The sequence below is a fragment of the Phascolarctos cinereus genome, unplaced genomic scaffold (genome assembly GCF_003287225.1).
Source record: "Phascolarctos cinereus isolate Bilbo 61053 unplaced genomic scaffold, phaCin_HiC Scaffold_9;HRSCAF=440, whole genome shotgun sequence".
NCBI lineage: Eukaryota > Metazoa > Chordata > Mammalia > Diprotodontia > Phascolarctidae > Phascolarctos > Phascolarctos cinereus.
In genome coordinates this window covers 44,903,866-44,930,192 of record NW_027556402.1, presented here as the reverse complement: position 1 = coordinate 44,930,192, position 26,327 = coordinate 44,903,866, and the positions used below count along the sequence as shown (strand labels likewise).

The window sequence follows — 26,327 nt, the reverse complement described above, 5'->3', positions numbered from 1 at the left end:
CTCTTCTAGCAGACCTGCCTAATTCCACCTGGGCTGGTGTTAACAAGGAGCACCAATAGTGAACTCCAGAGAGCTGTCACTCACTAGCTCTCGCCTCTGATACTATCTATATACACACAATTACTTGAATAGTCACAATTCTTGGATTATTTATTTTTTAAAAAAAGCATCAGCCTCAATTATTTGGACATTTAGATGCAAAGTGTTCTGTTTTTTTTTTTTAATGGGAGGGGTTGGTGTGGTGGGAAGGACCTAAATTATCTTGGTTATTAAATTCTGTACTTAAAATTTAACCATCCAAAGGGATTGTAAGGAATGATTTCTTTCCTCTTCTCCCAATGGTTATCAAACAGGAAACAGGCTTTTGCAAGACAAATTTAGAGTGCATTAAATAAATATAAATTTTATTAAAAACACCCACATAGCGTTATCAGGAATGATATAATAATAAACAGCTTTCAAATAACCTGCATTCATTACATTACAATACTTACAGTATTTATAACCATCTTCAGATTTTTTTTTTTTGCAGACAAACCAAACATCTCATGAAAATGAAATGAAATCAAAGGGGGAAAAAGAACATAAAGCATAGAAAATGCACACAGAAGTTCATTTGCTTAGTGTCAAACTGCAAAAAGTTCCTACACAAGTTAACCACTAGCTTTAGAAGTGACTATACATCACTGTGCGTCAATCAAGATGAAAAAAATTCATTCAAGTAAAGTTGACACCACTCAGAAGCATTTTCAAGTATGGCTATAGTCAACCTGATAGTCCTATACAAGCAATTTATGTCTGCTTTCCATTCATTCTAACTGAGGCAGGGTTCTGTACACCAAAATTACAGGTCTATATTTACAATAAAAATTGAATCCCGCCTTCTCCCCCCTCCCCCCAACTGAGCTTACTCAGTTGTCCACCAGTGGTTTGGCAAATGCTGATGGGTAGTCTAAAAAAACAAATATTCACCATGAGTGATGTGACAATTGTACAGACTCCAAACCAGCCATTAAAAAAAAAATTGAATCAGGTTAATACTACCATGATAGTTTTAAAACCTAAAAACAAACAAACAAACAAAAAACTTTTGGTTTGATGTAAAAATGCAAATCAAACATTTCTGAAATGTTTGCATCATAGTAGACATAATCGCAAACGTGAGAATTTTTTTTTTTTTGAAAAGGCAAAGAGCCATGTTATAAATATTCGACCAATAAAACCCAAGGGCTTCCTTTTGATTAAGAATTCATTTGAAATCCTGCTAGTCAAACGTTTCTTTAGACCAAAATTTAATTATACAGTATATTGCACAACATATATCTAGGTGATGGTGGTTTGCACGTTTAGGGAAGCCCTCAAACTGTCTGTACCTTTGTTTATTACAGTATCATAAAAACCTTATTTAGAGAGTTGTGAAACTCCGGTAAAATGGCCACTTGCCAAACCCCTGCCTTATTTTTTTCCCTTTATTAGCTCAGTGCATTCTACTTTCATGTATATTTTTTTTCCTGCTTGAAACAGTCAAAACATTCCCTAAACTGTAAAAAAACACTTTTATTACAATAAAAAGTCAACAAATTTACAAAATTAGTTGTAGTTACATTAATACATTTACAGAAAAAATTAGAGGAGGGATTCAAAATAGAAGGGTTAAATCCCTGAAAAAAAAAAGAATGTATTTATTAACCTACAATAGCTTTACATACACACAGTTGACGTGTTGGAGTAAGGAGAACGAGCTGAAATATCCCTGAAGTTTTAGAACGAAAAAAGGTTGAAATTTCAAGTTATACTTGTTAAGATATCAAGTATTGAGAAAAAGGTATGTTTTAAAAAATTTATTTTAAAAAAATGACTGTTGGAAACAAAACAAAACTAAAAAAAAGATGGTATACAATGTTATAAACTTTCACTCTCAGTTCAATTTCCTATTGCCAAGCTAGTGTTGAGGTATATGACAAGTAGGAACATCACTCCAACCTTTAATGTACTCTTAGCTCACATTAGGATTTATTTGTAGCAGGCTGAGTAGCACCATCATGATGTGAATTCACTTTCAAACCCAAATATATATATAATATATTTAATATATTTTAATTTTTACAGTACTAAAATACTAAAGCATCGTGTTAAAAAAAGGTTCGTTTACAATTTAATTTACTATACAACTCTTTTGCTTCTTTTTTTTTAATACAAATTATAGACTTAAAACCACCACAGCAAACCAGCTGCCTGTTTTTTGTTTCTTTTTAATCAACAGAAACACACAGAACTAACCCTGTTTTATCATCTTGGGTAGGCATCAGCCTGCTTAGTCTTCCGGGTTCAAGAGGACACTTAATACCGAGAGATGACGTATATCACCATGTACACAGTTATCAAGACAAAGCAGGCTGCCTTTCCCATCCTCTAAGAACTTAGGGAGCCAGGAAATGGTGTAGGCCCAAGCTAACTACAGCCATCGAATCTGCAGTTTGTGGCTAATTGTTAACTGTGGTTAATAGAAAATCTGTCTTCAAACTGTCCACATTTGAGCAATGAACTTGTCATAACAATTGTATAAAACGGGTTTACAGTATAGCAGTGAAATGAGCACCAGAAAACATGTGTTTTGTGTACTAAAAGTATTCCCTTGAATCCAGCAAGCCCCGTTTCAGTTGTAACTGGCTGCATTAGAATGGATATGTAGCCCACCAGCAGATATATGGCTAAAAATGAAAAAAATATATATATACATATATATTTAAAAGCTTTTTTTCTTTAAAAATCACTTTACATTTTAAAATTAAAGTAAACGATTTCATTTCAAATGTCTCAGTACCTTAGCATTGTTCAAGTTGTCAAAGCTTAGGTAGACAAAGTGCTTCTAAAACACCATTAAAATATTTATAATTATACATGAATGTGCATGTATATGTGCACATATACATAGTATGTATATATATATATATATATATATGTACATCTATATGCTTATTGTCCTAATGAGGACTTCACTGGATGAGCAAAATCCAGAGGCCTTTAAAATTTCCACATTTTAAAAAACTTGTGTAAGAATACATTAACTAGGATAAAAACTTGGATGAAAAGGTGCCCCTGTCATTCAAAGGCATTTGAGTACACTGTTAACATTTTGACTGTTATAAAGGCATTAAATGTTCAAAGTCTATATTAAGGACACCATCTTCTTAGCACCATATTTTAGGATTTCCAAACAAATTCAGTGTTTGCTGTCTATTCATTTTCATGTTCTATGTATCTGTTTTGATAAATAAAAGCTAATATTAAGATTACAGTAAAAACTGCATGTTAAAAACCCATAATTCCAGTCTTTCAGTACATCATATATTCAGCACCAGATGGTATTTTATGATTCCTCCTGTAACACTATGGCATTTGTTTGACTCTTGTTCCATGACTATGCAAACTTGATATTATTAAAAGTGGTCACAGATGTGCAGAGTTGTAAGGAAAATTCACATTTACATATTATCTCATCCAATAATAGAACCAGTGTTTTCAAAATGTAAATTGCGAAACACTTCCGCCCCTCTTACTTCTTTTTTGCATAGAATGCTTTGGTCTCATTTCCCACCTACCATCGGTGACCACTTATTACTAGTCAGTGGAAAGTAAGTGCCATGGTAAGACTACCTCATTTTTTTTTTTTTGCTGGTGTGCTGAGGTTATTCCACCATGTTGAGCATAAATATGGTATCTGTTCCCTCCCCCCCCCATCAAAATGAGAACTCTCCCCCACTGACCGATTGGTGGTCATCTTTATAAATGAGGTAACCAACAGAAGGTGTGACGTCATATATATCTGTTATAAGGCCCTGTGACCCGTGTAAAGGCATATGGAGATGTAGTTACTGTGGAGTTGGTGGTGACAGACATTGTCCTTTGGGCAAGAGACTTGATGAATCGCAAGTAGGTTGGTTCTGAGGGTTCATGAGGCTCGACAGGCTCCCGTTTTGTTTTCTTACCATAGGTTTTCTGAGGCACGTAGTCTGGGCCATACTTTTCACACTCTTCTTCCTTCTCCCGTGCTTTCTCTGCCATTTTGGCTTCCCATAGAGCCAGGCCATGTTTTGGTTCATTCATGCTTTTATGCTGGTAGAACACAAGGGATATCCTGGTGGGGTGGTTTCTGTTGGGGTTTTTTAAGGGGGTGGTTGCATGGAGCTCGCGTTTTGCACATTCAATGAGAATTGACCCATGAGTTGGGGCCACTGCCACTCCACCGATGTCAGGATCCAGAAAGCTGTGCTCGCTATCTGACCATACCTCATCATTATCCTCTGGGGCAGAGGCCAGACCCTGGCTTGGTGCATGTGGCTCCTTTTCTAGATGATTAGCATCATTGAATTTGTTTAAGCCTCCTTGAGCAGGAGCAGTCCTATCATGGTTAAAACCTGGAAGCATCTTAGACAACCCGTTAGCTGTGTGGGAAAGCATCTCACGGTCCTTGTTTGGGAGATGGAAGGAATGAGGAGAACTACTGAATATACCTGAAGCAGTGTGGTAGTCATGAACTAAGTGGGGAGGCGGGTGATGGTCACCATTTTTATTTATAGATGTATAGTCTAAGTTTGGATTGTTCAGACTGGGTGGTAACCTTGAAGTAGATTCCATGAAATGGCCATCCATATCATGCATGGAGTAGGGAGGAAAAGACCCCACATGGTGTACATTGGGTCTAATGGTACAGCTACTATAGGGATCTACCGGCATATTTTGGTTTCCATAATTCAAGTACTTGGGACCAAAACTCTGGCTGTTTCCAAACCTCTGCTGGTATAGTGTATGAATAGGTGGGAGATTTAGCTTAGATAGGGGGTCTTGGCTCTGATATCTGTATAGATCCATTGGTTGAGACTGGGAAGGACAGGGACCCAAATAGGCAGAGCAGTTATCCACAGGCATGTTTCCATTGCATTGGTAAGATGAATATTGATTATTCTGGTTCAGAGACCCTGCATAGGGATTCATGGGATTGGAAGAATTCAAATAAGAGCTTACAGCCTGGGATGAGGTGGTATACAGATTCATAGGGTTGGCCCCACTATAAAGGTCTGAAGAGTGGGAAGAGCTGGAATAGGGATTAACTGGGTTGGGTCGCCTCATATACAGATTTGGGGGGCCTGAAGTAGCGTAAGCATTGACAGAAGGTGACTGAGGGTTATTTGTTAGGGGATGTTGATGTTGTGGCTGCTGCTGCTGCTGCTGCTGCTGTCCAGAAAGTCGTAACAGGTCTGTAGGTAGGAGAAAGGGGACAAAAAAGGATAGACGTATTTAAATGTTTGTGAAAGCTGAATGAAAACTTACATTGGTGTGAGAACCACAGTCTAGACCCACGTTGTCAAACTCAAACAGAAATACGACCCACCATATAAAAATCCCTATGGGCTACATCTTGACTTAATTTTCATATGTAATATTCTTTTATTTTTTTAATTTAATTTAATTTCCATTTATCTTATTAAATATTTCCCAATTACCTTTTAATTTGGTTTAAGCCACAATCAAGAGGGTTGTGGCTTTGTGCTGCCTGTAGGCACCATCTTTGACACTTTTGGTCTAGACCAACAGCCCACACAGTAGGGATTGTTGTGTTCTTAACCTAAAGTTCAGGGAGTCTGTGAACTTGGATGAGAAAAAGAATAAAAGATTACAACTATATTTACTGTATTTGGTTTCCTTTGTAATCCTATGTATTTTATTTTATGTATTGAAAAATATTACCCTGAAAGAGGATCCAAAGATTTCACCAGACTACCAAAAGGAGTCCAAGACCCCCAAAAGGTTAAGATCTGATTCAATGTTATGTTCTGATGCCTTGCTATCACACGCGTGCTAGAAATAAAAATGACAACTCTGTATCACCACAGCACATTCTGGAAAATGGACCAAAGGTGAACTGTGAAAACAACATCAATAAAATGGAAGCTCAGTAGCACCTCACTGATCCTTAGCATCTTTTTCATCAGCAGTCAATGATCAATAACCAGATAATTGTTTACCCTTGGCTAACTCCCATATACTTTAGCAGGAACTTTGCTTCTTTGTAACTAGATTTTTCAGCTAGAAGAGCATCTAATGAAATTTAATTGGGGGAAGTGATGCTCACATTGTACTCTGAGGACAAAGCAAATAGCTTCAAAGCTATAGTATTCTAATTCATCTCTAAAATTTTTTCTTTAGAGTTTTGAGGTTCTTATAGGAATAAATCTGAGGACAGACTATATCATAATGAGATCTATGATTGCTCATTGCTTGTGAAATCAGTATTATGACTTCATATGGTCACAACTTATACTTTTCATTTTAAAGCTGTAATTAATCTTCACTGTGTCCTTTCCGCATCCCCAACTTAATACTAATGTTATGAGATGTGTGGTGTAGTGGAAAGAAAGAACTCTGGATCTGAGAGAAGTCCTAGTTCTACCATTTGTGTGACCTTGGGCAAATTATTTAACTTCTCCAAACCTCCATTTCCTAAGGTATAAAAATAGGAATGTTTTGCCTCAACTCAGAGGGTTCTGAAATCTTCAAATGATTTTGGGTACATGAACTCATTTTGTAAACTTTAAATCCCTATCCAGATATTAAGCATTATTAAATAGAACTAATGGGGGGGGGTAGCGAGCATCCGTGGAGGAACAGAAAAAAGATCTGCGGTGTCTCTACTTTTGTGCTGCAAATAACAGGGCCTTCAACTTTTTCATTAAAGATTAGAGTTATTTTTTATTTGAAAAAAATTAGGCTGTAGGAACAGAAAGCAACATAACATTGGGTACTCTGGTGATGGTACAGGGAGAATAAAAGAAGTCATGTTTATTTTGGATGGCACATCAGGTGATCTTATTTCCAGTGGCATAATCCCTACAATTACAGTAGAGTAGGGGCAGTTAGGTGGTGCAGTAGATAAAGTTCTGGGCCTGGAGTTAGGAAGACTCAACTTCTTGAGTTGAAATCTTGTTTCAGATACTTAGCTGTGTGACCCTGGGCAAGTCACTTAACCCTGTTTGCTTCAGTTTCCTTACCTGTAAAATGGGCTGGAGAAGGAAATGGAAAACCACTCCAGTATTTTGCCAAGAAAACCCCAAATTAGGTCATGATGAGTTGGACACAACTGAAAAATGACCGAACAACAACAACATAGTAAACTGTTTTTTTTTTTCAATTGAAAATGGTGACAATTGGCCTGTCACCATCCACAATCTCTTATTGGACTTCTCTGTAGGGTCACAGATTTACAGTTCAAAGGCACCACAAAGAAAGTTTTGGATTTTTGTTACACCAAAAAGGCAAATCCTACTTTCTTAATGGGCTTTGGGGAAAGGAAAATAGCCTATGCTTACGTGTGAAACTCTCAATATTATAAGTGAAACTTTCAGAAACCCTCACTTCCTTTCCATGACCAAACTAAAAAAAAAAAGTCATGTGAATTGAATGCAAGTGAAAGGGGTGATTTTAGCAGCCCTGAGGACTGTTGTCTGGGCAAAAAGAATTAAAGGACAAGTGCTATAAAAAGCAAGTCCCTTACAACTCAACTAAAGGAGGTAAAGGAAGAAATTGTGCCTTGATGTTAGACTAGTTAATAAATATTTATTAAACTCCTGTTATCATAAGATAAGTCATCTGGTCTCCTTTCTGCTAAGCCTGAGCAAGAGTACCAGTGTGATTGGTGTGTATTGTATATATGCTATACACATATAAACATATACACACATACATGTGTGTGTATGTGTATCGGGCTCTGTGAAACAGAGGCCAATTCATCCAAAATAGGGCCTTAAGAAATGTGATCTGATTGAATCCACACATTTAACTCTTTTTAATAGACCTACAACAATACCAACATTTTGGTTGTGAGGATCGAATAAGGTTAACATGTACAGGCTTTATAATCCTTAAAATGCTATATAAATGACAGCTATTATCATTCTTGTTATTACCAATGTGATAATGATGATGATGATAATGAATTTTGCTTCCAAGTCAAGGCTAACATTGCACTGAAGCTTTGCCACATTTGGGGATGATTGGCTCCCCAATACTGAGAAGTCTTACACTGGAAGTTATGACATTAAGCAACAGCCTAAAGGCTTGGTGATATCAACTGGTGTTCCAGGATTTCAAGAACAGGAGCAAATGCTTTGCACCATACTGCTTCTGAGACTTTCTTCTGGTGTTAATCCACGAAAAGGAAGGGAGAAGAAGGGGAGGATCCATAACTTTGCATTATTTCTGTGTCTCTTGTCAATGGCTAGCTGGGCTATCAATTAGCCAACAGGATATAGTAATTGATTAAAACTGATGTTGGTGACATTGTCAGGTAGGAAGGCACAAGGTCTCCTCTTCCTACATTTTTGTGTGCCCCATTAGAACAAAATTCATGCCTACAGTTCTGCTTACAACCGTCAAGCACAGTAATCATTTCTCAAGAAATCTCTAAATTTAAAGAGACAAAACCAAAATTAGTTAAGCCCAACAATATTTTTGTCATGGGCAAACATAAAGGATTCACAGAGTTATATGCTAACAATTAAAATTACAGATTTACATAGAGACAGTAAAGGATATTGAATTTGGAATGAGAGAAAATTATGTAATGCAATGGATAGCGTGTTAGACTTGGAATCAGGAAGACCTGAGCTCAAACCCTGTCTCAGACACCTTTACTAGGTGTACAGTCTTGGTCAAGCCATTTAACAACCTCAGTTTGCCTCAGTTTCCTCAACTGTAAAATGAAGATAATAACAGCACCTACCTCCTAGGTTTGTTGTGATGATAAAATGAGATAAACACTTTGCAAACTTTAATGCATTCTTTATTATGGTTATTGTTGGTGCTATTATTTATTAAGTCTTGGGGCTCTACTATTTGTTTCCTATGAAATCGGGAGTAAGTCATTTCACTTCCCTATACCTCAATTTCTTCATTTGTAAAATAAGGAAGGTGAACTAGATGATTCCTCAGGTGCTTCCTTATGATCCTACAAATATAATGATCAGACATACAAGGACGTATTCTATCCATTCTACCTGCCCCTGCTACTTCTAAATGGTCACCACCAAGGCAAAGAAGATCATTACATTTTTTTATTCTTTTTTTTTTGGTGAGGCAATTGGGGTTAAGTGACTTCCCAGGGTCACACAGCTAGTAAGTGTCAAGTGTCTGGTCTGAGACTGGATTTGAACTCAGGTCCTCCTGACTCCAGGGCCAGTGCTCTATTCACTGTGCCACCTAGCTGCCCCAATCACTAAAACTTTTTAAAGGCTCATATATTTAGTCTTCTGTTTGTTAGGTTCAGGAATTAATAGATAAATGCTTGTTTTCATAACAATGGTGGGTAATTATTCTGATGTTTGAGATGAGTCCAAAGAGATCTAAAATGACGGCCTTGGTCAGAAGATGTGGTCGAGAGGTTATACTGAGATGATTTGGTCTAGACCACAGACCCAGGTTATAGCTGTGGTTTTCTAGCACTGGATAGGCTCTAGGACTGCCACTGCAGCCACATTTAAAGAGCCATTTATTTCACCAGAGGGATGAACCTGAGCTAATGTGCCATTGTGACTTTCCTACTAACTGAATATTCTTTGGCTGGATGCCCTTCCTTCTCCTGCTTCCTTCCTTACTGTAGGCATTCTCTAAGGTTCAAATCTTGGTGCCCTGATTCACCCACTCCAGGCTTCTCTCTTGGTAAGCACATATTACCCCATAGCTTCAATGATCTTTTCATATCATCCGAACTCCAGCCCCCACAACTCCAAATGCTTAGCGACTATCTGCAGTTGAATATCCTCTAGTCAACTTAAACTCAACATGCCCCAAACCAACATTGCTGCTGTTTACCTGGCACCTTCCATTATTCCTATGTTTCTTGTCACTGGATGGCTGTGCTAACCAGCCCATATTGACGAATTAGCCAGTATGTTAAAACAGCTGATTAAAACTGATTTTGGTGACACTGGCATGAAGGCAGGCACCCAGTATTTCACTGGATATAGCATCCACTTTTAGAGTTATTCATATACTGTCTTGCACTGTTAATTGATTGTTTTATATGTGTACTTGTTCTCTCTTTAGCTAGACTGTAAGCTCATAGTAGTGACTTTTCCTTTGCATCACCTATAGTGTGATACTCAATGCCAATTGAATGGAGGAAGCAATGACTACTCTATTTTTTGGGAACTTACTATCTCTTCTACTCTTGTATCACATCAAGTCTTTGATGATCTATCCCTCTTTGCCTCCTTCCCTATTTTTTCCATTCTGTATATTTGCGTGAACCTTTAAAGAAATTTTTATTCCACATTTTGAACAGTTTAACTGTAGCCAAGCACATAATTAATTATAATGATGATAGCATTTATGTAGTACTTTAAGGTTTTCAAAGGGCTTTACATATGTCATCTCATTTTGTTGTCACAATAACCCTGGAAGGTAGGTGCTGTTATTATCCCCATTTTACAGAAGAAGAAACTGAGGCACTGAGAAGTTAAATAACTTGCTTAGGGACACAGAACTAGTAAGTGTCTGAGGCAGGATTTGAAATTGGGTCTTCCTGACTCTAAGTCTAGTGTTCTAATGTACTGTACCATCTACCAGAAGCACTGTGGTACAATGGAAAGAGCACTGGCTTTGCAGCCGAGGGCCTGGGTTCAAATCCTTCCTGTCCAGACCTGAATAAATCACTTAACCATTCTGGATGCCAGTTTCCTAATTTGTAAATGGAGGGAATTGTACTGGATGGTCTATATGGTCCTGCTCAGCTCTAAATATTTGATCCTATAGAAAAAGCCAGGAAGAGGGTAGAGATGTGATGCAGACAGCTGCTACCTCCATTAAAAAGCCCTAACTCTCTCCTTTTCATAGCCGAACTATTCAGATGAACGTGATACATTCGTTGGTTATTTCTTCCTCATTCTCTGCAACCTGCATTTGGTCCTCATAACTACTGAAAAAAAAAGCTCTTGAGGATCACAGGTGACTTCCTAATGACCAACTCAATGGTCTTTTCTCACTTTGCCGTGTGTGACCTTAACTTTTATGTAGACCCTATTCAGGTCCTCATGAAAGGCCATTCAAATGGAAATGCCCAGTGACGAAGCCCTACTAAACCTTTGGGGATTGTGCCAAGGAAATAAGATAATCAGATGTTCCATTTAACATAAACGATTCTGTACTCTTTCCCTAGGTCCATTCTACCCAACATAAACACCTTCAGTCCCTCCAACTGAGCTTACCTGCCAACTGTTTAGGCTGGTTCACAGTCTCTGAGCTGGCCTGCTTTTGACGTCCAGAAGCTGACTTCTCTTTTTCGTTCTTATTTGAGCTGTTCTCTAAGGACGAGAGCCTTTCAGCTACCGCTTTCTTGGATTCCAGTTTCCTCTGCCGGCAAGTCTTGACAGGCTCTGCCAACATTCTGACTTTGCGCCGAAAGGAGCTAAGCACCTGGATGGCCCCGTTCCTCTTTTTTTCCTCCTGGGCCTCCACACTGCCAAACTCATCCATGTTAGAGACTTTGTACAAAGGCAGGACATGGAGCTGCTCATCCTCGGGTGTTCTACCAACCTCCCGATTGTCTTCTCTGGTGAGTGTGCAAACCTAGTATGGAAAAAAGAAATGACAGCTTCAGTTTCTGTTCAAGAAAGCAGGAAAAAAAATGCAGTTGTCCACTTAATGCTTCACCTTTCATTGCTAGGCTGGCTGGTTCAAAGACACTTGCCAAGGGAGTCCAGAATCCTGCTCGGCTGTTCTCACTGAAGCACAAGGTTGAAATGAATCATAAACAATCATAAATCTATACTCTTTGGAGGGAAGTAAGAAAATGGATAATTCAATACATGTGCACCTTCCAAGGCGGTCATCAGGCTGTATGTAATTCATGACTACTCTGTTCAAGATTTACGCATTTCTTATCCCCAGAAACCAAGGAAAAAAAAGTGGCCTTCCCTTCTTTTCTCACCTCAGACCTTGAACTCTAAAATATGTAAAAAACAGAGTTCTCTTCAAGCCACTTTTATCAAATAATCTTCTCAATTCTTTTTCAGTTGCTGGATGTTTACACATGGTGTTCCACTCTTGCACAGAAAGAAACATCCTTTCCTTCCCTCTCCAATTCCCACTTTCTTTCCTCATCCAGGTGATTCTACAATGAAGATCTGTCTGAGATAATGCCAAGAGATGACAGCCTAGTACATGATAGTAACATATTACCATTAGTAGTAACTAGGAGTAACATGGTACCATTCCTAGCCATCATTTTTCTTCTCCCTCCCATGCTGTTTTAAATTAAATGTATTGATTTCTTTTCCTTTCAAATTAGAGAACTGAGGCTTCTGTGAGGGTCAAAGGAGATGAGAAGTTACTTTTGTGTTTCAAAGGTGGAATACTGGATAGACGGCTAGATTTGGAAGACCTAAGTTCAAATCCTGCCTTAAACACTTATTGGCTTAAACACCTAGGCAGGTCGTTTAACCTCTCTTTGCTTCAGTTTCCTCATTTGTAAAATGGAGGTCATAACAGCACCTACATCACTGGGCTTTCATGAGGATCAATTTAGACAATTTATCTAAAGCACTTTGCAAACCTTAAAGAGCTGTGTAAATGCTAATTGTTTTTATTTATCCATGAATTGATTGATGGATACAAGTCATGTAAAATAGGATTATATAAATCATCTAAAGCTGGTCTTGGAATGAATTTGTTATATTTATAACAGATGTATTTTTACAACTGCATTTCACTTGAGCAGACATCAGAATGGCTTCCACCAAAGTCTACTTCAGCAGCATCTTCATGAAGAGATGATCTGAGATTCTTAAGGGTTAAGGTTCAGAACATAAGCAGCTCTTACAGAACCTTTAAATATATGTCCACAGGACTTTGTGTAACTGTTATCTGAAGAAAGACCTTAGTTAAGATTGGAGGGGATTATAACCAGGATGTTGACTATTAGGCAATGAAAGTTTTTGACCACAACTATTCACACAGTACAAGAGGAGGAAGCATCTACACAAACAAAATTATAACTCTTTTGAAGTATTTAAACTATTACAATGACCTTAACATGTACTTTCATTTCTGAGGTGTGTAATACCCTGGCCAAACCTGTTCCCAGCACTATCCCACATCTTCCCTTCTCATCTTGTTCTCACCCACATCATGACACTTCTGTCTTTCCCTCTAACCTCTTACCTCCTGTCTCCTTCCACTGCTATGACCTATGGAACCCTTGTTTTGCAGTTAACTTTTCTGTGTTCTTTGCTTGAACCGTAACGTGGCCTTTTTCTTGATTCTCCTTCAATAGTTACTTTATTTTTTCTCTTTTCCTAGCAAACTGAACAATTCAGTAAACATTGATAATGATGAATAGGAAGTGGGGGAGAATTAGCTTTCTCCTTAATCCCTAGTATCACTTCAAGACCATTTGCTGCTTGCTCTCTCTCTCTCTCTCTCTCTCTCTCTCTCTCTCTCTCTCTCTCTCTCTCTCTCCTCTCTCTCTCTTCTCTCTCTCCCCCCCTCCCTCTCTTCCTTTCTCCCTGTCCCCCTCCCCTCCCTCCTCCCACTGTCCCTCCTCCTTCTCCCTCCATCCTGAATGGCTCCATTGAAAAGCTTCACAGTTATTGACTATTGCTTCCATGTATCCATTTCCATCATCTCAGCTGATCTTAGCATCTGACTCACATTCTCCCCTAACTTGGTTTTCTGCCATCATCCTTGTATTTTTCTCTACTTCCATAACCACACTGATCATGTGGATTCTCTGCTTTCATAATTCCTCGATTTCTTACACTTAGCTTTCCACCATCACCTTTGCATATTTCTTTACTTCCATCTCAATGTTGATCAAGTAGATTCTTTAGCCTTATTGTTCTTCAATTTCTTAGACTCCAAAACCTTAGTCTATAACATCAGCCATGCAACAAGGCAATGTGGTACTACTGAGATTCATGTTCTTATACTTCATTTGGTCTTTCTCTTGGTAGATGACTTTGCCACTTACTTTACTGAAGAAATGGAAACCACAAAGTACAAACTCCCTAATATTCCTTCCTTACCATACCACTCTCTCTGTTCTTTTACTATTCTACTCTTTCCACCTCTGCCCTTAAACCCTTCTCTTTGGGAACTTGCTCCCCTCAATTGCCCTTTCTCTTCACTTGCCCCCTTCCTTTCTCTCTCCAAATATGCATAGATCTTCCATGTCTTGTAAAAAACTTCACCTGACTCTTTCCTTCCTTTTTTAGCCACACTTTTCTAAGGAATGTTATACACACATTACTTATTCCTTTCTCACTTTCTGCAACTTGTATTTGGGTTTCATATCCATCAAAATAATATTCATTATCACCAGTAACTTCTTAATTGACAAATCCAATGATCTTTTCACAGTTCACCATCCATGAACTAGTATGTGATATTGTCAAATTTTGTTTGCTTTCTTGAAATTGTCTTCTCTTGGTTTCCATGAGACTGGATGATTTTGGTTTTACTGTTTTGGTTTTACTGTTTTCTTTGTTTCCTTCACTGATCCCTTGTACTCTTTCTTCCTTCATAGGGGAAGTTCTTATTCTATCTTTAAATTTGCTCCTTCAAAGATTCAATTCCCATGATTTCAATTATATTATATCAAAATTACCCCAAAATGAAGATTCCCCTGTCTTGTCTTCCAAACTCCTTTTCCTTCTCAATGTTTCCATTTGAATGTCCTTTCATCACTTCAAACTGAGTATCTCTATAAGAGAATTTATTTGTCACCTCACTTTAAACAAGCTACCTCCTCTGCTTCTCCTGTACTGTATTTTAATGTTACCATCATTCTCCAAGTCAAAGAAGCCCAAAATGCCAATATCCTCTTTGATTCATCCTCTACTCTTATCTGTCATCTCCAACTTGTCATTGAATTCCATAAACTTCCTGCACTTCTGTAATTTCTTTCCTGTTATTCCCTTATGACTGAACTATGATGAGTAACATCCTAAGATATCCTCTTACTTTTGGGTCTTCCTCCTCTCCAATCTATCTAAAACAGTGTAGCCAGATTAACTTTCCATCACTTTCATGGTATTACTATACTGGTCAAAGCTTCACATTGTGTACAGGTTAAAGGTCAACCATCTTTAGCCAGCACCCAATGCCCTCTGCCACACAGCCCTAACATTCCTTTCCCTATGAATTTTCCCACCTCTATGTCTCTGTTTCTTTCACCTGGAATTCCCTGATCTATCACTGCCTTTGGAGACACTAGTTAGTGTGATATAGTAAGTGGAAGCACTAAATTGAGAGTTAGGAGACATGGGCATGAATTTGAGCATGGCCACTTACCAACTATATAGTTCTAGGCAAAACATTTCACTCCTCTGTGCCCCATCTACCTCAGAGGGTTGTTGTGAAGAAAGTGCTTTATAAATTTGAGAAATCCGACTCATTCTTCAAGGCTCAAACCTTACCACCCCCAGAAGGAAGGCAGTGCTGACCTGAAATGTGTAACTACCCCAGATTGTGATTTGTCTCCTTAGAACTCCCAGAATATTTTTTGTTTGCCCCACTTATGGGGCGATTATTGCCATATTTGTAATCTAGTTCTTAGCATCAAACCTGGGGGCTGGGAGAGATGTTAGAAACCATCTAGGTCAAACCTGTCATTGTACAGATGAAGTCCCAAGGCCCAGAGATGTTCAACAACTTGCCCAAGGTCACAAAGGTAGTATCTGAGCTGGGATCTGAAAGCAGTTCCTACAAATCTAGCATTCCTTCTTTTTAACATTCATTTTTAAAAATTTTGAGTTCCAAATTTTCTCCCTCCCCTACCCATTGAGAAGGCAAGCAACAGATAATCAATTATACATGAGAAATCATTCTGTTGTATCCCATTGTCTCCTGGTTACTTGAATAGCACAGGGGTAAGAACTGAACCTAAAAACTGAACCTGTCATCTAGCCACAGAGGGAGCTTCCAGTAAAGAAACTCCCACTAACAATATAGATCTTCTTGCAACTTACAGGCTTAAAGAGTTGACCAGAGCACTGAGAAATGAAGTCACATGCTCAGGATCACACAGCACATGTTCCAGGCAGAATTTAAACCTAGGACTTCCTGGCTTGGATTTCAGTCTTTTTCAGTTGTGTTCCACTCTTCATGGCCCCATTTGGGGTTTTCTTGGCAAAGACACTGGAGTGGTTTGCTATTTCCTTTTCTAGTTCATTTTGCAGATGATGAAACTGAGGCAAATTGGGTAAGTGACTTGAATGGAGTCACATAGCTAGTAAGTGTCTGAAGCCAGATTTGAACTTGGGAAGTTGGAGTCTTCCTGACTCCTGGCAGGGTACTATCCACTGTGCCACCTAGCTGCCCAAAGCTTTAAGGCCAGCCCTATTTACCCTATGCTGAGCTGACTCTGTCTTCCCTAGAGTGCCTCCCAATAAGATAAGGCCAGTGGTTTCCCTGACATAGGGAACAGCCTCTACCAATGCAGATGGGTACCTGCTCTGAAATGTATAATCTTGGTTGCCTGGATCTCTGAGAGATTAAATGACTTGCCCAGAGGCACACAGCAAATATGCATGAGAGGCAGGACCTGAACTCTGGTCGGCCCATCTCTGGGGCCAATTCCCTATCCAATTGGCCATAGCTCCTCTTTAGATAATGTTTCAAATAAATGTAAAGTAAGCTTTAGGACTGGGAAAGGCACCAGTGGGGAGGTATATACAGCTAGAGTCATGATACCATTCTCTGGCACTTCCTCCCTCCAATGGTGGGGTATAGGTACCCCAGGTACCCAGGGGTTCAGTTGGATACTCATGCCTCTCTTTTTCCAATCCAGATATGCAGGCACATACCCCTCTTTTGTAATGCAGACCATGCAGATATCTTGGCTGGTGAATGATTCTATGATCAGTGAATTGTGAAATGCCAGACGTATGACACTCTGGCATTGCAAGTGTTCCTTGGCGGCGGCCTGCAGCTGGCAATATGCTCTCCCTGCTGTAGGCTTGTCCTCAGAATTTCCATGAAATTCTCATATGTTTGTCACAGGGTTTGGCTCTAACATGCCAGCATGTTCTGAGGGCAGTAGCGATGCCAAGTAGGGTCACTATACAATAGCAACCCATTCATGAAAATGCTTCTTCACATGGCTTCTGAAGAGAAAATATTTTTTTTCTCCCAACAAAGCATAGCAAATACAAAGATGCTTCTAACACAGAGAATGGGACTGACCCTGAATGTGAGCTTCCATCACTTACCAGTGTACTACCATTTTGCATGTTGTGCAAGTCTCTGTGGGCATGGGCACAGAAATCCAGGCAGGCAGTGACTCCAGAGAATGGGCGACCTTCCTTTAATCCCAGGCGGCACTCTGGTGCTCTGTGCTCATATTCAATCTGGAAGAAGACAAGAGAGTCAAGAGTACAACTTTGACCAACACACACTTCGTACATAGGCCATTCAAAGCATTAGCATTTCTGTACCTCTGCCCTGCAGAAACAAAACAGACTTATACAATACAAAGCAAATACATTGTCACATCTTTCTTTGCTTTTTGAATGTTATTGCCCTATACTTCTGCATCCAAAAAGTATCCGCAAGTCTATCTAAATCAGAGTTTCTTAACCTGTCATCCATGAAGTTGTTTTTAAAAAATATTTTGACAGTTGTATTTCAAGAGAGTTATTTTCATTTGACTTTCTATGCATTTTGTGTATTCAAAAACATTATTCTGAGAAGGGATCTATAGCTTTACCCAATGATACAAAAAGGGTCCAGAGACCTGATCTAAATTGATAAGAACCTGGCATATTTGGGATGGAGAAACAAGGGCTAAAACAATTGAAAGAGTCTTAAAATGATGGGAATGGCCAAGCTTATGTATGGCTATGTGACTTATGGCTGGTTAGGACAATTGATTACTCATTCAGCAAATGTTTATTAAGTGCCTAGTATGTGCTAAACTCTGTGGATATAAAGAAAAATGGAAGTACTCTTGAGCACCTCACAGTCTCATAGGACAGACAACTATGCATAACCAAGCTATAGACAGGATAAGGTGGAAATAATCAAGAGGAAAGGCATTTGAGGTAAGGGTGATTGGGAAAGACTTCCTGGAGATGATATTTTGGCTAGGACTGGAAGGAAGCCAAGAGGCAGAGTTGAGGAGACAGAGCATTTCAGGTATGGGGACAGCCAGTAATATAGCCCAGAGTCGGGAGATTGATTCAAGGAACAGTGAGGAGGTCAGGGTCTTTGGATCAAAGAGCATCTGGTGGAATATAAGATGAAAGAAGACTGGAAAGATAGAATGTGGGACAAGAATGAAATGAGGCCAAGATCAAAGGGCCATTCACAACTGGACCCCTTAACTTCACTATGTTCTATGGGCACAGAACGCAACCTGACTTCCAATTAACCACTCAAAAACTTCATATTGTTATTACAAGTGAGCCTACGTAAGTGTGGATTGATTAGTAGTCATCCACACTTTGTGGGGGCCTTTGTTGTTGCTGAGTAATTTTCTATCATGTCCTACTTTCCATGACTCCATTTAGGGTTTTCTTGGCAAAGATGTTGGAATGGTTGGTCATCCTTTTCCTGCTCATTTTACAGATGAGGAAACTGAGGCAGAGTTAAGTGACTTGCCCAGGGTCACACAGCTAGTCAGCATCTAAGGATGGATTTTAACTTAGGTCCTCCTGACTTCAGGGCCAGCCATCTATCTACTTCACCACCTTGTTGCCCACTGTAGGAAGGCAGAGGGGTGGAATAAAATACATGCCTTTCTGATTATGAATCAAAGTGTTACCTTCTACTAAGGAAAATACATGCTTGTGAGGCTCGATCTGCTTCTAATGATATATGCCATTCATGAATAGTTATATAAATTCAATTTAACAAAATTTTGTTAAGTTCCTATATTAGGGAGCTTAGAAACATAGAACATAGAAAAACTAAAATGAAACTTCCTTTTCTTCTACTGGAGAGAGCCACTATGTGCACATGTAAATAAATTGGGATTGGACCTGTGATTTTATTCATGTAGGCAACTTCCAGGGAAGGAAACTCCCTCTATCAAGGCAGGTTTCTATCTTCTCTGTAACTTCTCTAGTTTCAGAAAGTTTTCTAGAGCAAAGGTATCAAACATCACCACAATCCCACTGCACCTAAACTAGATTAAAATGTAATTGGAAAATATTTAATAAAATAAATAAAAATACAATAGAATGTAGAAAATGTTAATATGTAGTTTTCTAAGTTAATATGTGGCAGCAGAAAGGTGAAATTATTTGCCCAGGGTCAGACAGTTATTATGGAACTGAGGCGGGCCTTAAATTTGGCCTTGTATTCCTGACTTGAAGGCCAGCTCCCTAACCCCTGCACAATCTTGACCCTCAATAAGTATCTTATTTGAGTGGAGAGCACCAGTAGCCAGGGATCATGGGCATTCAGGAAGGCTTTTCAGAGGACGTTGTACTTGAACTGAATCTTAAAAAAAGCTAAAGATTCCTAGAGGCAGAGATGCAGAAGGAGTGCATTCCAGACACTGGAAACAGCTTTTTGCAAAAGGTGGTGGTGGTGGTGGTGGTGGTGGTGGGGTTGGCAGTGGTGGGGTTGGCCAGCTCAGGAACAGTTGGCCTGTTTGATGGGAATGTAGAATGTGAGCAATGCAAGAAGAATACAAGGGTAGTTTGGAGCCAGATTGTGGAGGGCTTTAAAAATGTCAGGCTGAATTTCTATTTTATCCAAGAGAAAATAGAGAGCCACTGAAGGATTTGCAGAAGGGCATAATGTGGTTGGTGTTGTGCCACAGGAAGATGATCTTGGCAGCTATGGGGGTGGTGGATTGGAGAAGTGAGATTCTGGAAGCAGATGATGCATTAAACGAGGGTAGTGTCCTGTGAATGGAAAGAAGGGGATTGATAAGAAGTGTGTTATGGTGCTATAAACAGTCTGATGGCAGAAAGTGAAGAGGAATTAAGAAGCCTCTTGATGAGGGTGAAAAAGGAGAGTGTGAAAACTGGCTTGAAGCTTAACATAAAAAAAGAAAAAACAACACAACTAGGATATTGGCAACTGGTTGCATCCCTTCCTGGCAAAAAGATGGAAAAGAAATGGAAGCAGTGTCAGATTTTATATTTTTGGGCTCAAAGATCATTGCAGACAGTAACTGCAGCCATGAAATTAAAATGCATGCTCCTTGGAAGAAAAGCTGTGGCAAATCTGGACAGCATACTAAAAAGCAGAGGTATCACCTTGAAAGGTCTGTGGAGTCAAAGGTATGGTTTTTCCAGTAACAATGTATGGCTGTGAGATTTAGATTGTAAGGAAAGTTGGGCACAGAATAGTTGCTTTTGAATTGTGCTGGAAAAGACTTTTGAGAGTCTTTTGGACAGCAAGGAGGTCAAATCAGTCAATACTTAAAGAAATTAATTAAGGCTATTCACTAGAAGGTCAAATACTAAAGCTGAAGCTTAAGTACTTTGGCCACATAATGAGAAGATGGGACTCATTGGAAAAGACACTGATGTTGCGAAATATTGAATGCAAAAGGAAAAGGGGATGTCAGAGGATGAGATGGGTAGATAGTATCATGGAAACAAAGAACATGAACTTGGGCAGACTTTGAGGGATTGTGGAGGATAGAAGGGTCTGACATGCTATGGGCCATGGGGTCATGAAGAGTTAGACATGACTGAAAATGACTGAACAAAATTGAACATTTTTTACCTTGACTCCAACAAATGCGAAGAATGATTAAATAATAGTAATGTTATGATGATAGATTATTTTCCCAGGGAATTTCGCTTTTGGTCATCATAGCAATCTTTTGAAGTGGGTGAGTGCTGGTAGCAACAAAGGAACTGGTAAAAGAAATGCTATGAGGACAGAGTGAAGCATAACCCTAAGCAAGTTGTGGTTATGGGATTATTGGAAAGAAAAGCAGCTGACAGATTAGGTAAGCAGGTGACAAATAGAAAAAATGGTCTTTTCATTTGGAACAAAGACACTGTGCCACTTGAGAGCAAATGCAAACCAAAGAAGAAGCTTTACATGTGTCTAAAGGAGTTAGGAACATTAAGCCACTAGCACTGTTGCCTAGGTCCTTTCAGCCAACAACTATAAGCACTAATAACCACCATGAACAGCTAGAGCCCCACAGCTGGATGGCATCTCAGAGTGGCACTAGTATACATTATATGCACAGGTGGCTAACAAAGGAAGTTTAAAAAGTCAATCCCTCAACAAGCATATTTATTCAGTGACTTCTATGTGCCTGGCACTATGCTAAGCACTAGGGATACAAAGAAAAGCAAAAAAGAATGATGACAACAGCTATAAGAATCTAGTTCCCTTCTCAAGGAGCTCACAATCCAATGGGAGAGAAAACATGCAAACAATTATGCACCAATAAGATATGTAAGCAAGTTGAATTGGAGATAATCAACAGAGAGTAAAAAGTGCTGAACTCAGGATTAAGCTGTCCTTTGAAAGGCTATAAGACTATCTCACAGGAATCTAATCCAATCAGTTTATTCCAATGAGATCCATCCTCCAGCTGGTGATAAGTGTCACGTTCATATCCTTTTCACTAGCAGAAGAAATAATATACTCTAACCTATAAGATTAGCAAGGAACATTCTTAATTAGTTGCACCCCTCCCCATACACACACAATTTAAACTATTAGAGTTAAAACTTCACTAAGACTTTTGGGACACCCTATCTATGTATATAAAATGTGCAGAGAGGATGTAAGGATTGAATTACCTACTATATAATTTCATTAACATAACTTAAAAAATAACACAAATTAATATTCATTGGAGGAAAAAAGTTTAGTTATAGTTTTGCTACGGAAGATAATCATATGTCTATTTGAATTAAGCTCTTCTAGCTTTATTACAGTCATTTGTGTCTCTCAGTTAATGATAATGTTTTGAATTTCCTCAAGTATGACCAAGATGCAAATATTTCTCATTTTATGGTAGAAACCTAAGCTTAATCAATATTTTCCACTTACTGACAACACTACCCAGGGCACAGTATAGTACTTAAACCAAAATACAATTATATGCCAACAGGACTACAGACAGTATAGCGAATCATGAATTTCTTTATTCTTGTTTGGTCTTTAGTTAATATGCTACACAGCTATGTGCTTATGTAATTTTGTACATAGAGGCTTTATATGTGCTTATTCACTGAAAGGTAGGGCAGAGCCAATAAAGCTAAGTCTGAGAAGCTGTTTTAGGGTCATCACCTCTGAACTGAGCTCAACAGAATAAATAAACATCTGCTTATGGAGAAACTGGTTCAGTTTGCCTTTTGAAGTCAACAAATGCAAATTTTCAAAGACAATATTTTAAAAGCACATTTTAACGGGTACATCATATTATTTGTTTTGCTTTGGCATTTGTATTGCTGTCAACTTTCAAATGGATGTTGATATTTCAAGTGCTTCTGGATGGCTCTAGAGAAGAGAGAACTTGGATAATTCAACAAAGGCATGATGTCTACAAATAGGCGGGATACAGAGTGTATCAAAATTTCTAGTTGAATTTGGAAAAACCTCTATTTCAGGAAAGAAAACAGTTCTCTCTGCATTTCAACCACCACATATAATAATTTATTCAGTAATTGAATTTATTCAATGGTAAGTATTTGCTTGATATAAACAATTATTTTAACATAGATGAATATGTCCTTTAATTATTATTTTTAAAAAATCCATTGTGGAGTAGGACAACTGGTTAGAAGAAAATTTCACAGAGCCTTTCGCTGGCCCTAAGTGTAGCTGGCATTGACTGGCCCACACACAGTTCTGAGTCATAGTTATTGGGCAGAGAAGAGTGGTCACATGGGAGCAGGGACCTTGGTCACATTTTCAAGTCAAAGAGAAGCACTAGTACTTGTGGTTGCAAGTGGAGCAGGGGACCTACCAGCATAAAGACCATGGTGCAGACCACAAGAACAGTGAATATACCTCTCCCAAGATCACACCATCTTGAAAGCATTGAAAACTTGCAGATACCCAGAACTAGCACTGAAAACAGGAGCATGAAAAAAGCTGAAGCTTGGGGCAGTGCCTCCCTACCCCCCAGGTGAGTATAGGCCAACTTTAATATAAGGTTCAAAGTCAAGAAATAGGATGGAAAACAAACAATCTTAAAAAAGGAATTTGACTACAAAAAAGCTACTAAAGTGGTAGGGAAGACCAGGGCATAAACTCAGAAGAAGACAACAATATGAAAACAGCTAAGAAGAAAAGCCTCAAAGAAAAATGCTAATTGGGCCCAAGGCCAGCAAGAATTCCTAGAAGTTAAAGAAAGAGATAAGAGTGGTAGAGGAAAAACTGGGAAAAGAAATGAGCACAATGCAAGAAAGTTATGAAAAATTCTGATAAAAGAAGCATAAAAAATACTGAAGAACATAAGGCCTTAAAAAACAGAATTGGCCTAAGGGTAAAAGTGGCACAAAAATTCACTGAAGAAAAGAACTTCTTAAAAAACAGAATTGGCCAAATACAAAAAGAGGTATAAAAGTTCACTAAAGAAAATAATTCCTTAACAATTAGAATTGGGGAAATGGAAGACTATGAGACTTCAAGAAACAAAAAAAAAAGTTTAAAAAAAAGAATTAAAAATGTGAAATATCTAATTAGAAAAACAGCTGACCTGGAGAACAGATCAAGGTGAGATAATTTTAAGAATTTTTGGAGTACCTTAAAACCATGATAAAAAAAAAGGAGCTTACACATATTTCAATAAACTATCAAGAAAAACTTAGATCCAGAGGATAAAGTAGAAATTGAAAGAATTCACTGATTCTGAAAGAGATCCCAAAATGAAAACTGCCAGGAATATTATAGCCAAATTCCAGAGCTTTCAAGTCAAGAGAAAAGTGTTGCAAGCAGCTAGAAAGAAACAATTCAAATACTGTTGGAGCCACAGTTGGGATTATACAAGATTTAGCAGCTTTTATGCTAAAGGAGAAGACAGCTTTGAATATAATATTCCAAAAGGCAAAGGAGCTAGGATTATGACCAAGAATAATCTACTCGGCAAAACTGAGCATAATCCTTCGGGGGACAAAACTGGATATTTAGTGAAATAGACAACTTCCACGCATTTCTGATGGAAAGTTGAGAGCTGAATAGAAAATCTGATATTCAAACACAAGACTCAAGAAAAACATAAAAAAGTAAACATGAAAGAGTAATAAGGAACTCAATAAAGTTAAGCCATTTATATCCCTATGTGGGAAGATGATAAATGCAACTCTTATGAACTTTATCATTATTAGGGCAGTTAGAAGGAGTATACATATACAAAAAGCATGGGTATCAGTCAATTATGTTGAGATGATCTCAAAAGAAAATGTGGGGGTGAGAAAGAGGGATGCACTGGAAGAAGGAGGATGGGAGAGGTAGAATGGGGAAATTTTTCATATACAAGGAAGAACTTTTATAGTGATGGAAAATGGAGGGGGATGCTAGGCAACGTTTCAACTTCACTATCATCAAAATTGGTTCAAATAGTCAAGAATATATGGGTATACACACACACACATACTCAGGCAAAGAAATCTATCTTACATGATAGAGAAATAGGAAGGGAAAAGGATAAAAGATATGTTGGGGAGGTGGAGATTATAAGAGGTAGGAAGAATTAAGGGAGTCAACAGTTTCAAAAGCAAAACAGACTTTTGAGAAGGGAAAGGATAAAAAGAGAAGGATAAATAGAAGAAAATAGTATAGAGGGAAATACATAATTAATAATCAGAACTGTGAATGGGAATGGGATGAGCTCACCCATAAAACAGAAGTGGATAGTAGAAAGGATTACAAACAACAAAGGATTACAAATCCAACAATTTGTTGTGTAGGAGACACACTTAAAACAGAAAGATACACACAGAGTTCGAAAAGAGTGCTAGAGCAGAATTTATTATGCTTCAACTGAAGTAAAACAGGCAGGGGTAGCAACTGTGGTCTCAGATGAAGCAAAAATAAAAATAGACCTAATTAAAAGAGATAATCAGGGAAACTATATTTTGCTAAAGTTAATGAAGAAAAGAAATTACAGCAGTTTCTCTGATAAAGGTTTCATTTCTCAAATATATAGAAAACTGAGTCAAATTTATAAAAATAAGAGCCTTTCCCTGATTGATAAATGGTCAAGAGATAGAAACAGGTAGTTTTCAGAAGAAGAAATCAAAGCTATCTACAATCATATGAAAAAGTGCTCTAACTCACTATTGATTAGAGAAATGCAAATTAAAACAAATCTGATGTATCACCTCACACCTTTCAGAAATGATGAATACTGGAGGGGATGAGGGAATGTAGGTACATTAATGAACCTATGGTAGAGTTGTAAACTGGTCCAACCATTCTGGAGAACAATCTGGAACTATGTCCAAAGTGCTATAAAACTGCATATCCTTTGATCCCAGCAACATCATTACTAGGTCTGTAACCCAAAGAGACCAAAGGAAAAAGAAAAGGACCTATATGTATGAAAACACTTATAGCAGCTCTTTTTGTGGCAGCAAAGAATTGGAAATCAAGGGGATGACCATCAATTGGAGAACGGCTGAACATTTGTGGCATGTGGTTGTGGCAGAGCACTATTGTGTGGTTTCAGATAAACATGGCAAGACCTACATGAACTGATGCAAAGTGAAATGAGAACTGGGAGATCATTGTGCACTGTAACAGCAATATTGTTATGATGATCAACTGGGAAAGGCTTGGCTACTCTGATCATTAGAATGACCCTAGACAATCCCAAAAGACGACTGATGGAAAAAATGCTATCCATATCCAGAGAAAACTGATGAACTCTGAATGCTAATTGAAATATAATTTTCTTATTGTCTTTATTTTTTTGCTTTGTTTTGCAATATGGCTAATATGGAAATATATTCTGCATGATTTCATATGTAAAATTGACATGAAATTGCTTACTCTCTCAGTGGGTAGGAAGAAGTGAGAGGGAGAGAGACAGAATCTGAAACTCAAAATTTAAAAAGAAAATTTAAAAAATAAATACAGAACAATTTTTTTTTCAACAATTTAAATACTAGAAAAAATCCATTGCATAAACACAGCATAGATGACTTAAGATGAGAAATATTTTCCTTTGGGGAAAAACATGAAAATGCGAGTTACGTGGAGTTCAGATCAAGGCATACTGATGAGAACACATATGAAGAAATATGACCACTTCTGGATACCATACTTTAAGCTAGAGAAAGGTAATCAGGATAATAAAGGTCAAGAAACCATGCTAGGTGAAGGAACAGAGGATCTTT

General features: G+C 38.2%; 1 protein-coding gene across 1 annotated transcript in view; it reads right to left on the bottom strand.

Moving 5' to 3' along the window:
- Positions 1-383: 383 nt before the first annotated feature.
- The window catches only part of TET2 (tet methylcytosine dioxygenase 2), a 160,485-nt gene continuing 134,541 nt past the window's right edge, over positions 384-26,327 (bottom strand). The window contains exons 10-12 of the mRNA XM_020974738.2: positions 17,265-17,402; positions 11,262-11,622; positions 384-5,258 (exon numbers count right to left, since the gene is read on the bottom strand). Of these exons, the coding sequence (XP_020830397.1) occupies positions 3,817-5,258; positions 11,262-11,622; positions 17,265-17,402 (1,941 nt within the window). The 3' untranslated portion in view covers positions 384-3,816. The remainder of the gene's footprint in view (positions 5,259-11,261; positions 11,623-17,264; positions 17,403-26,327) is intronic.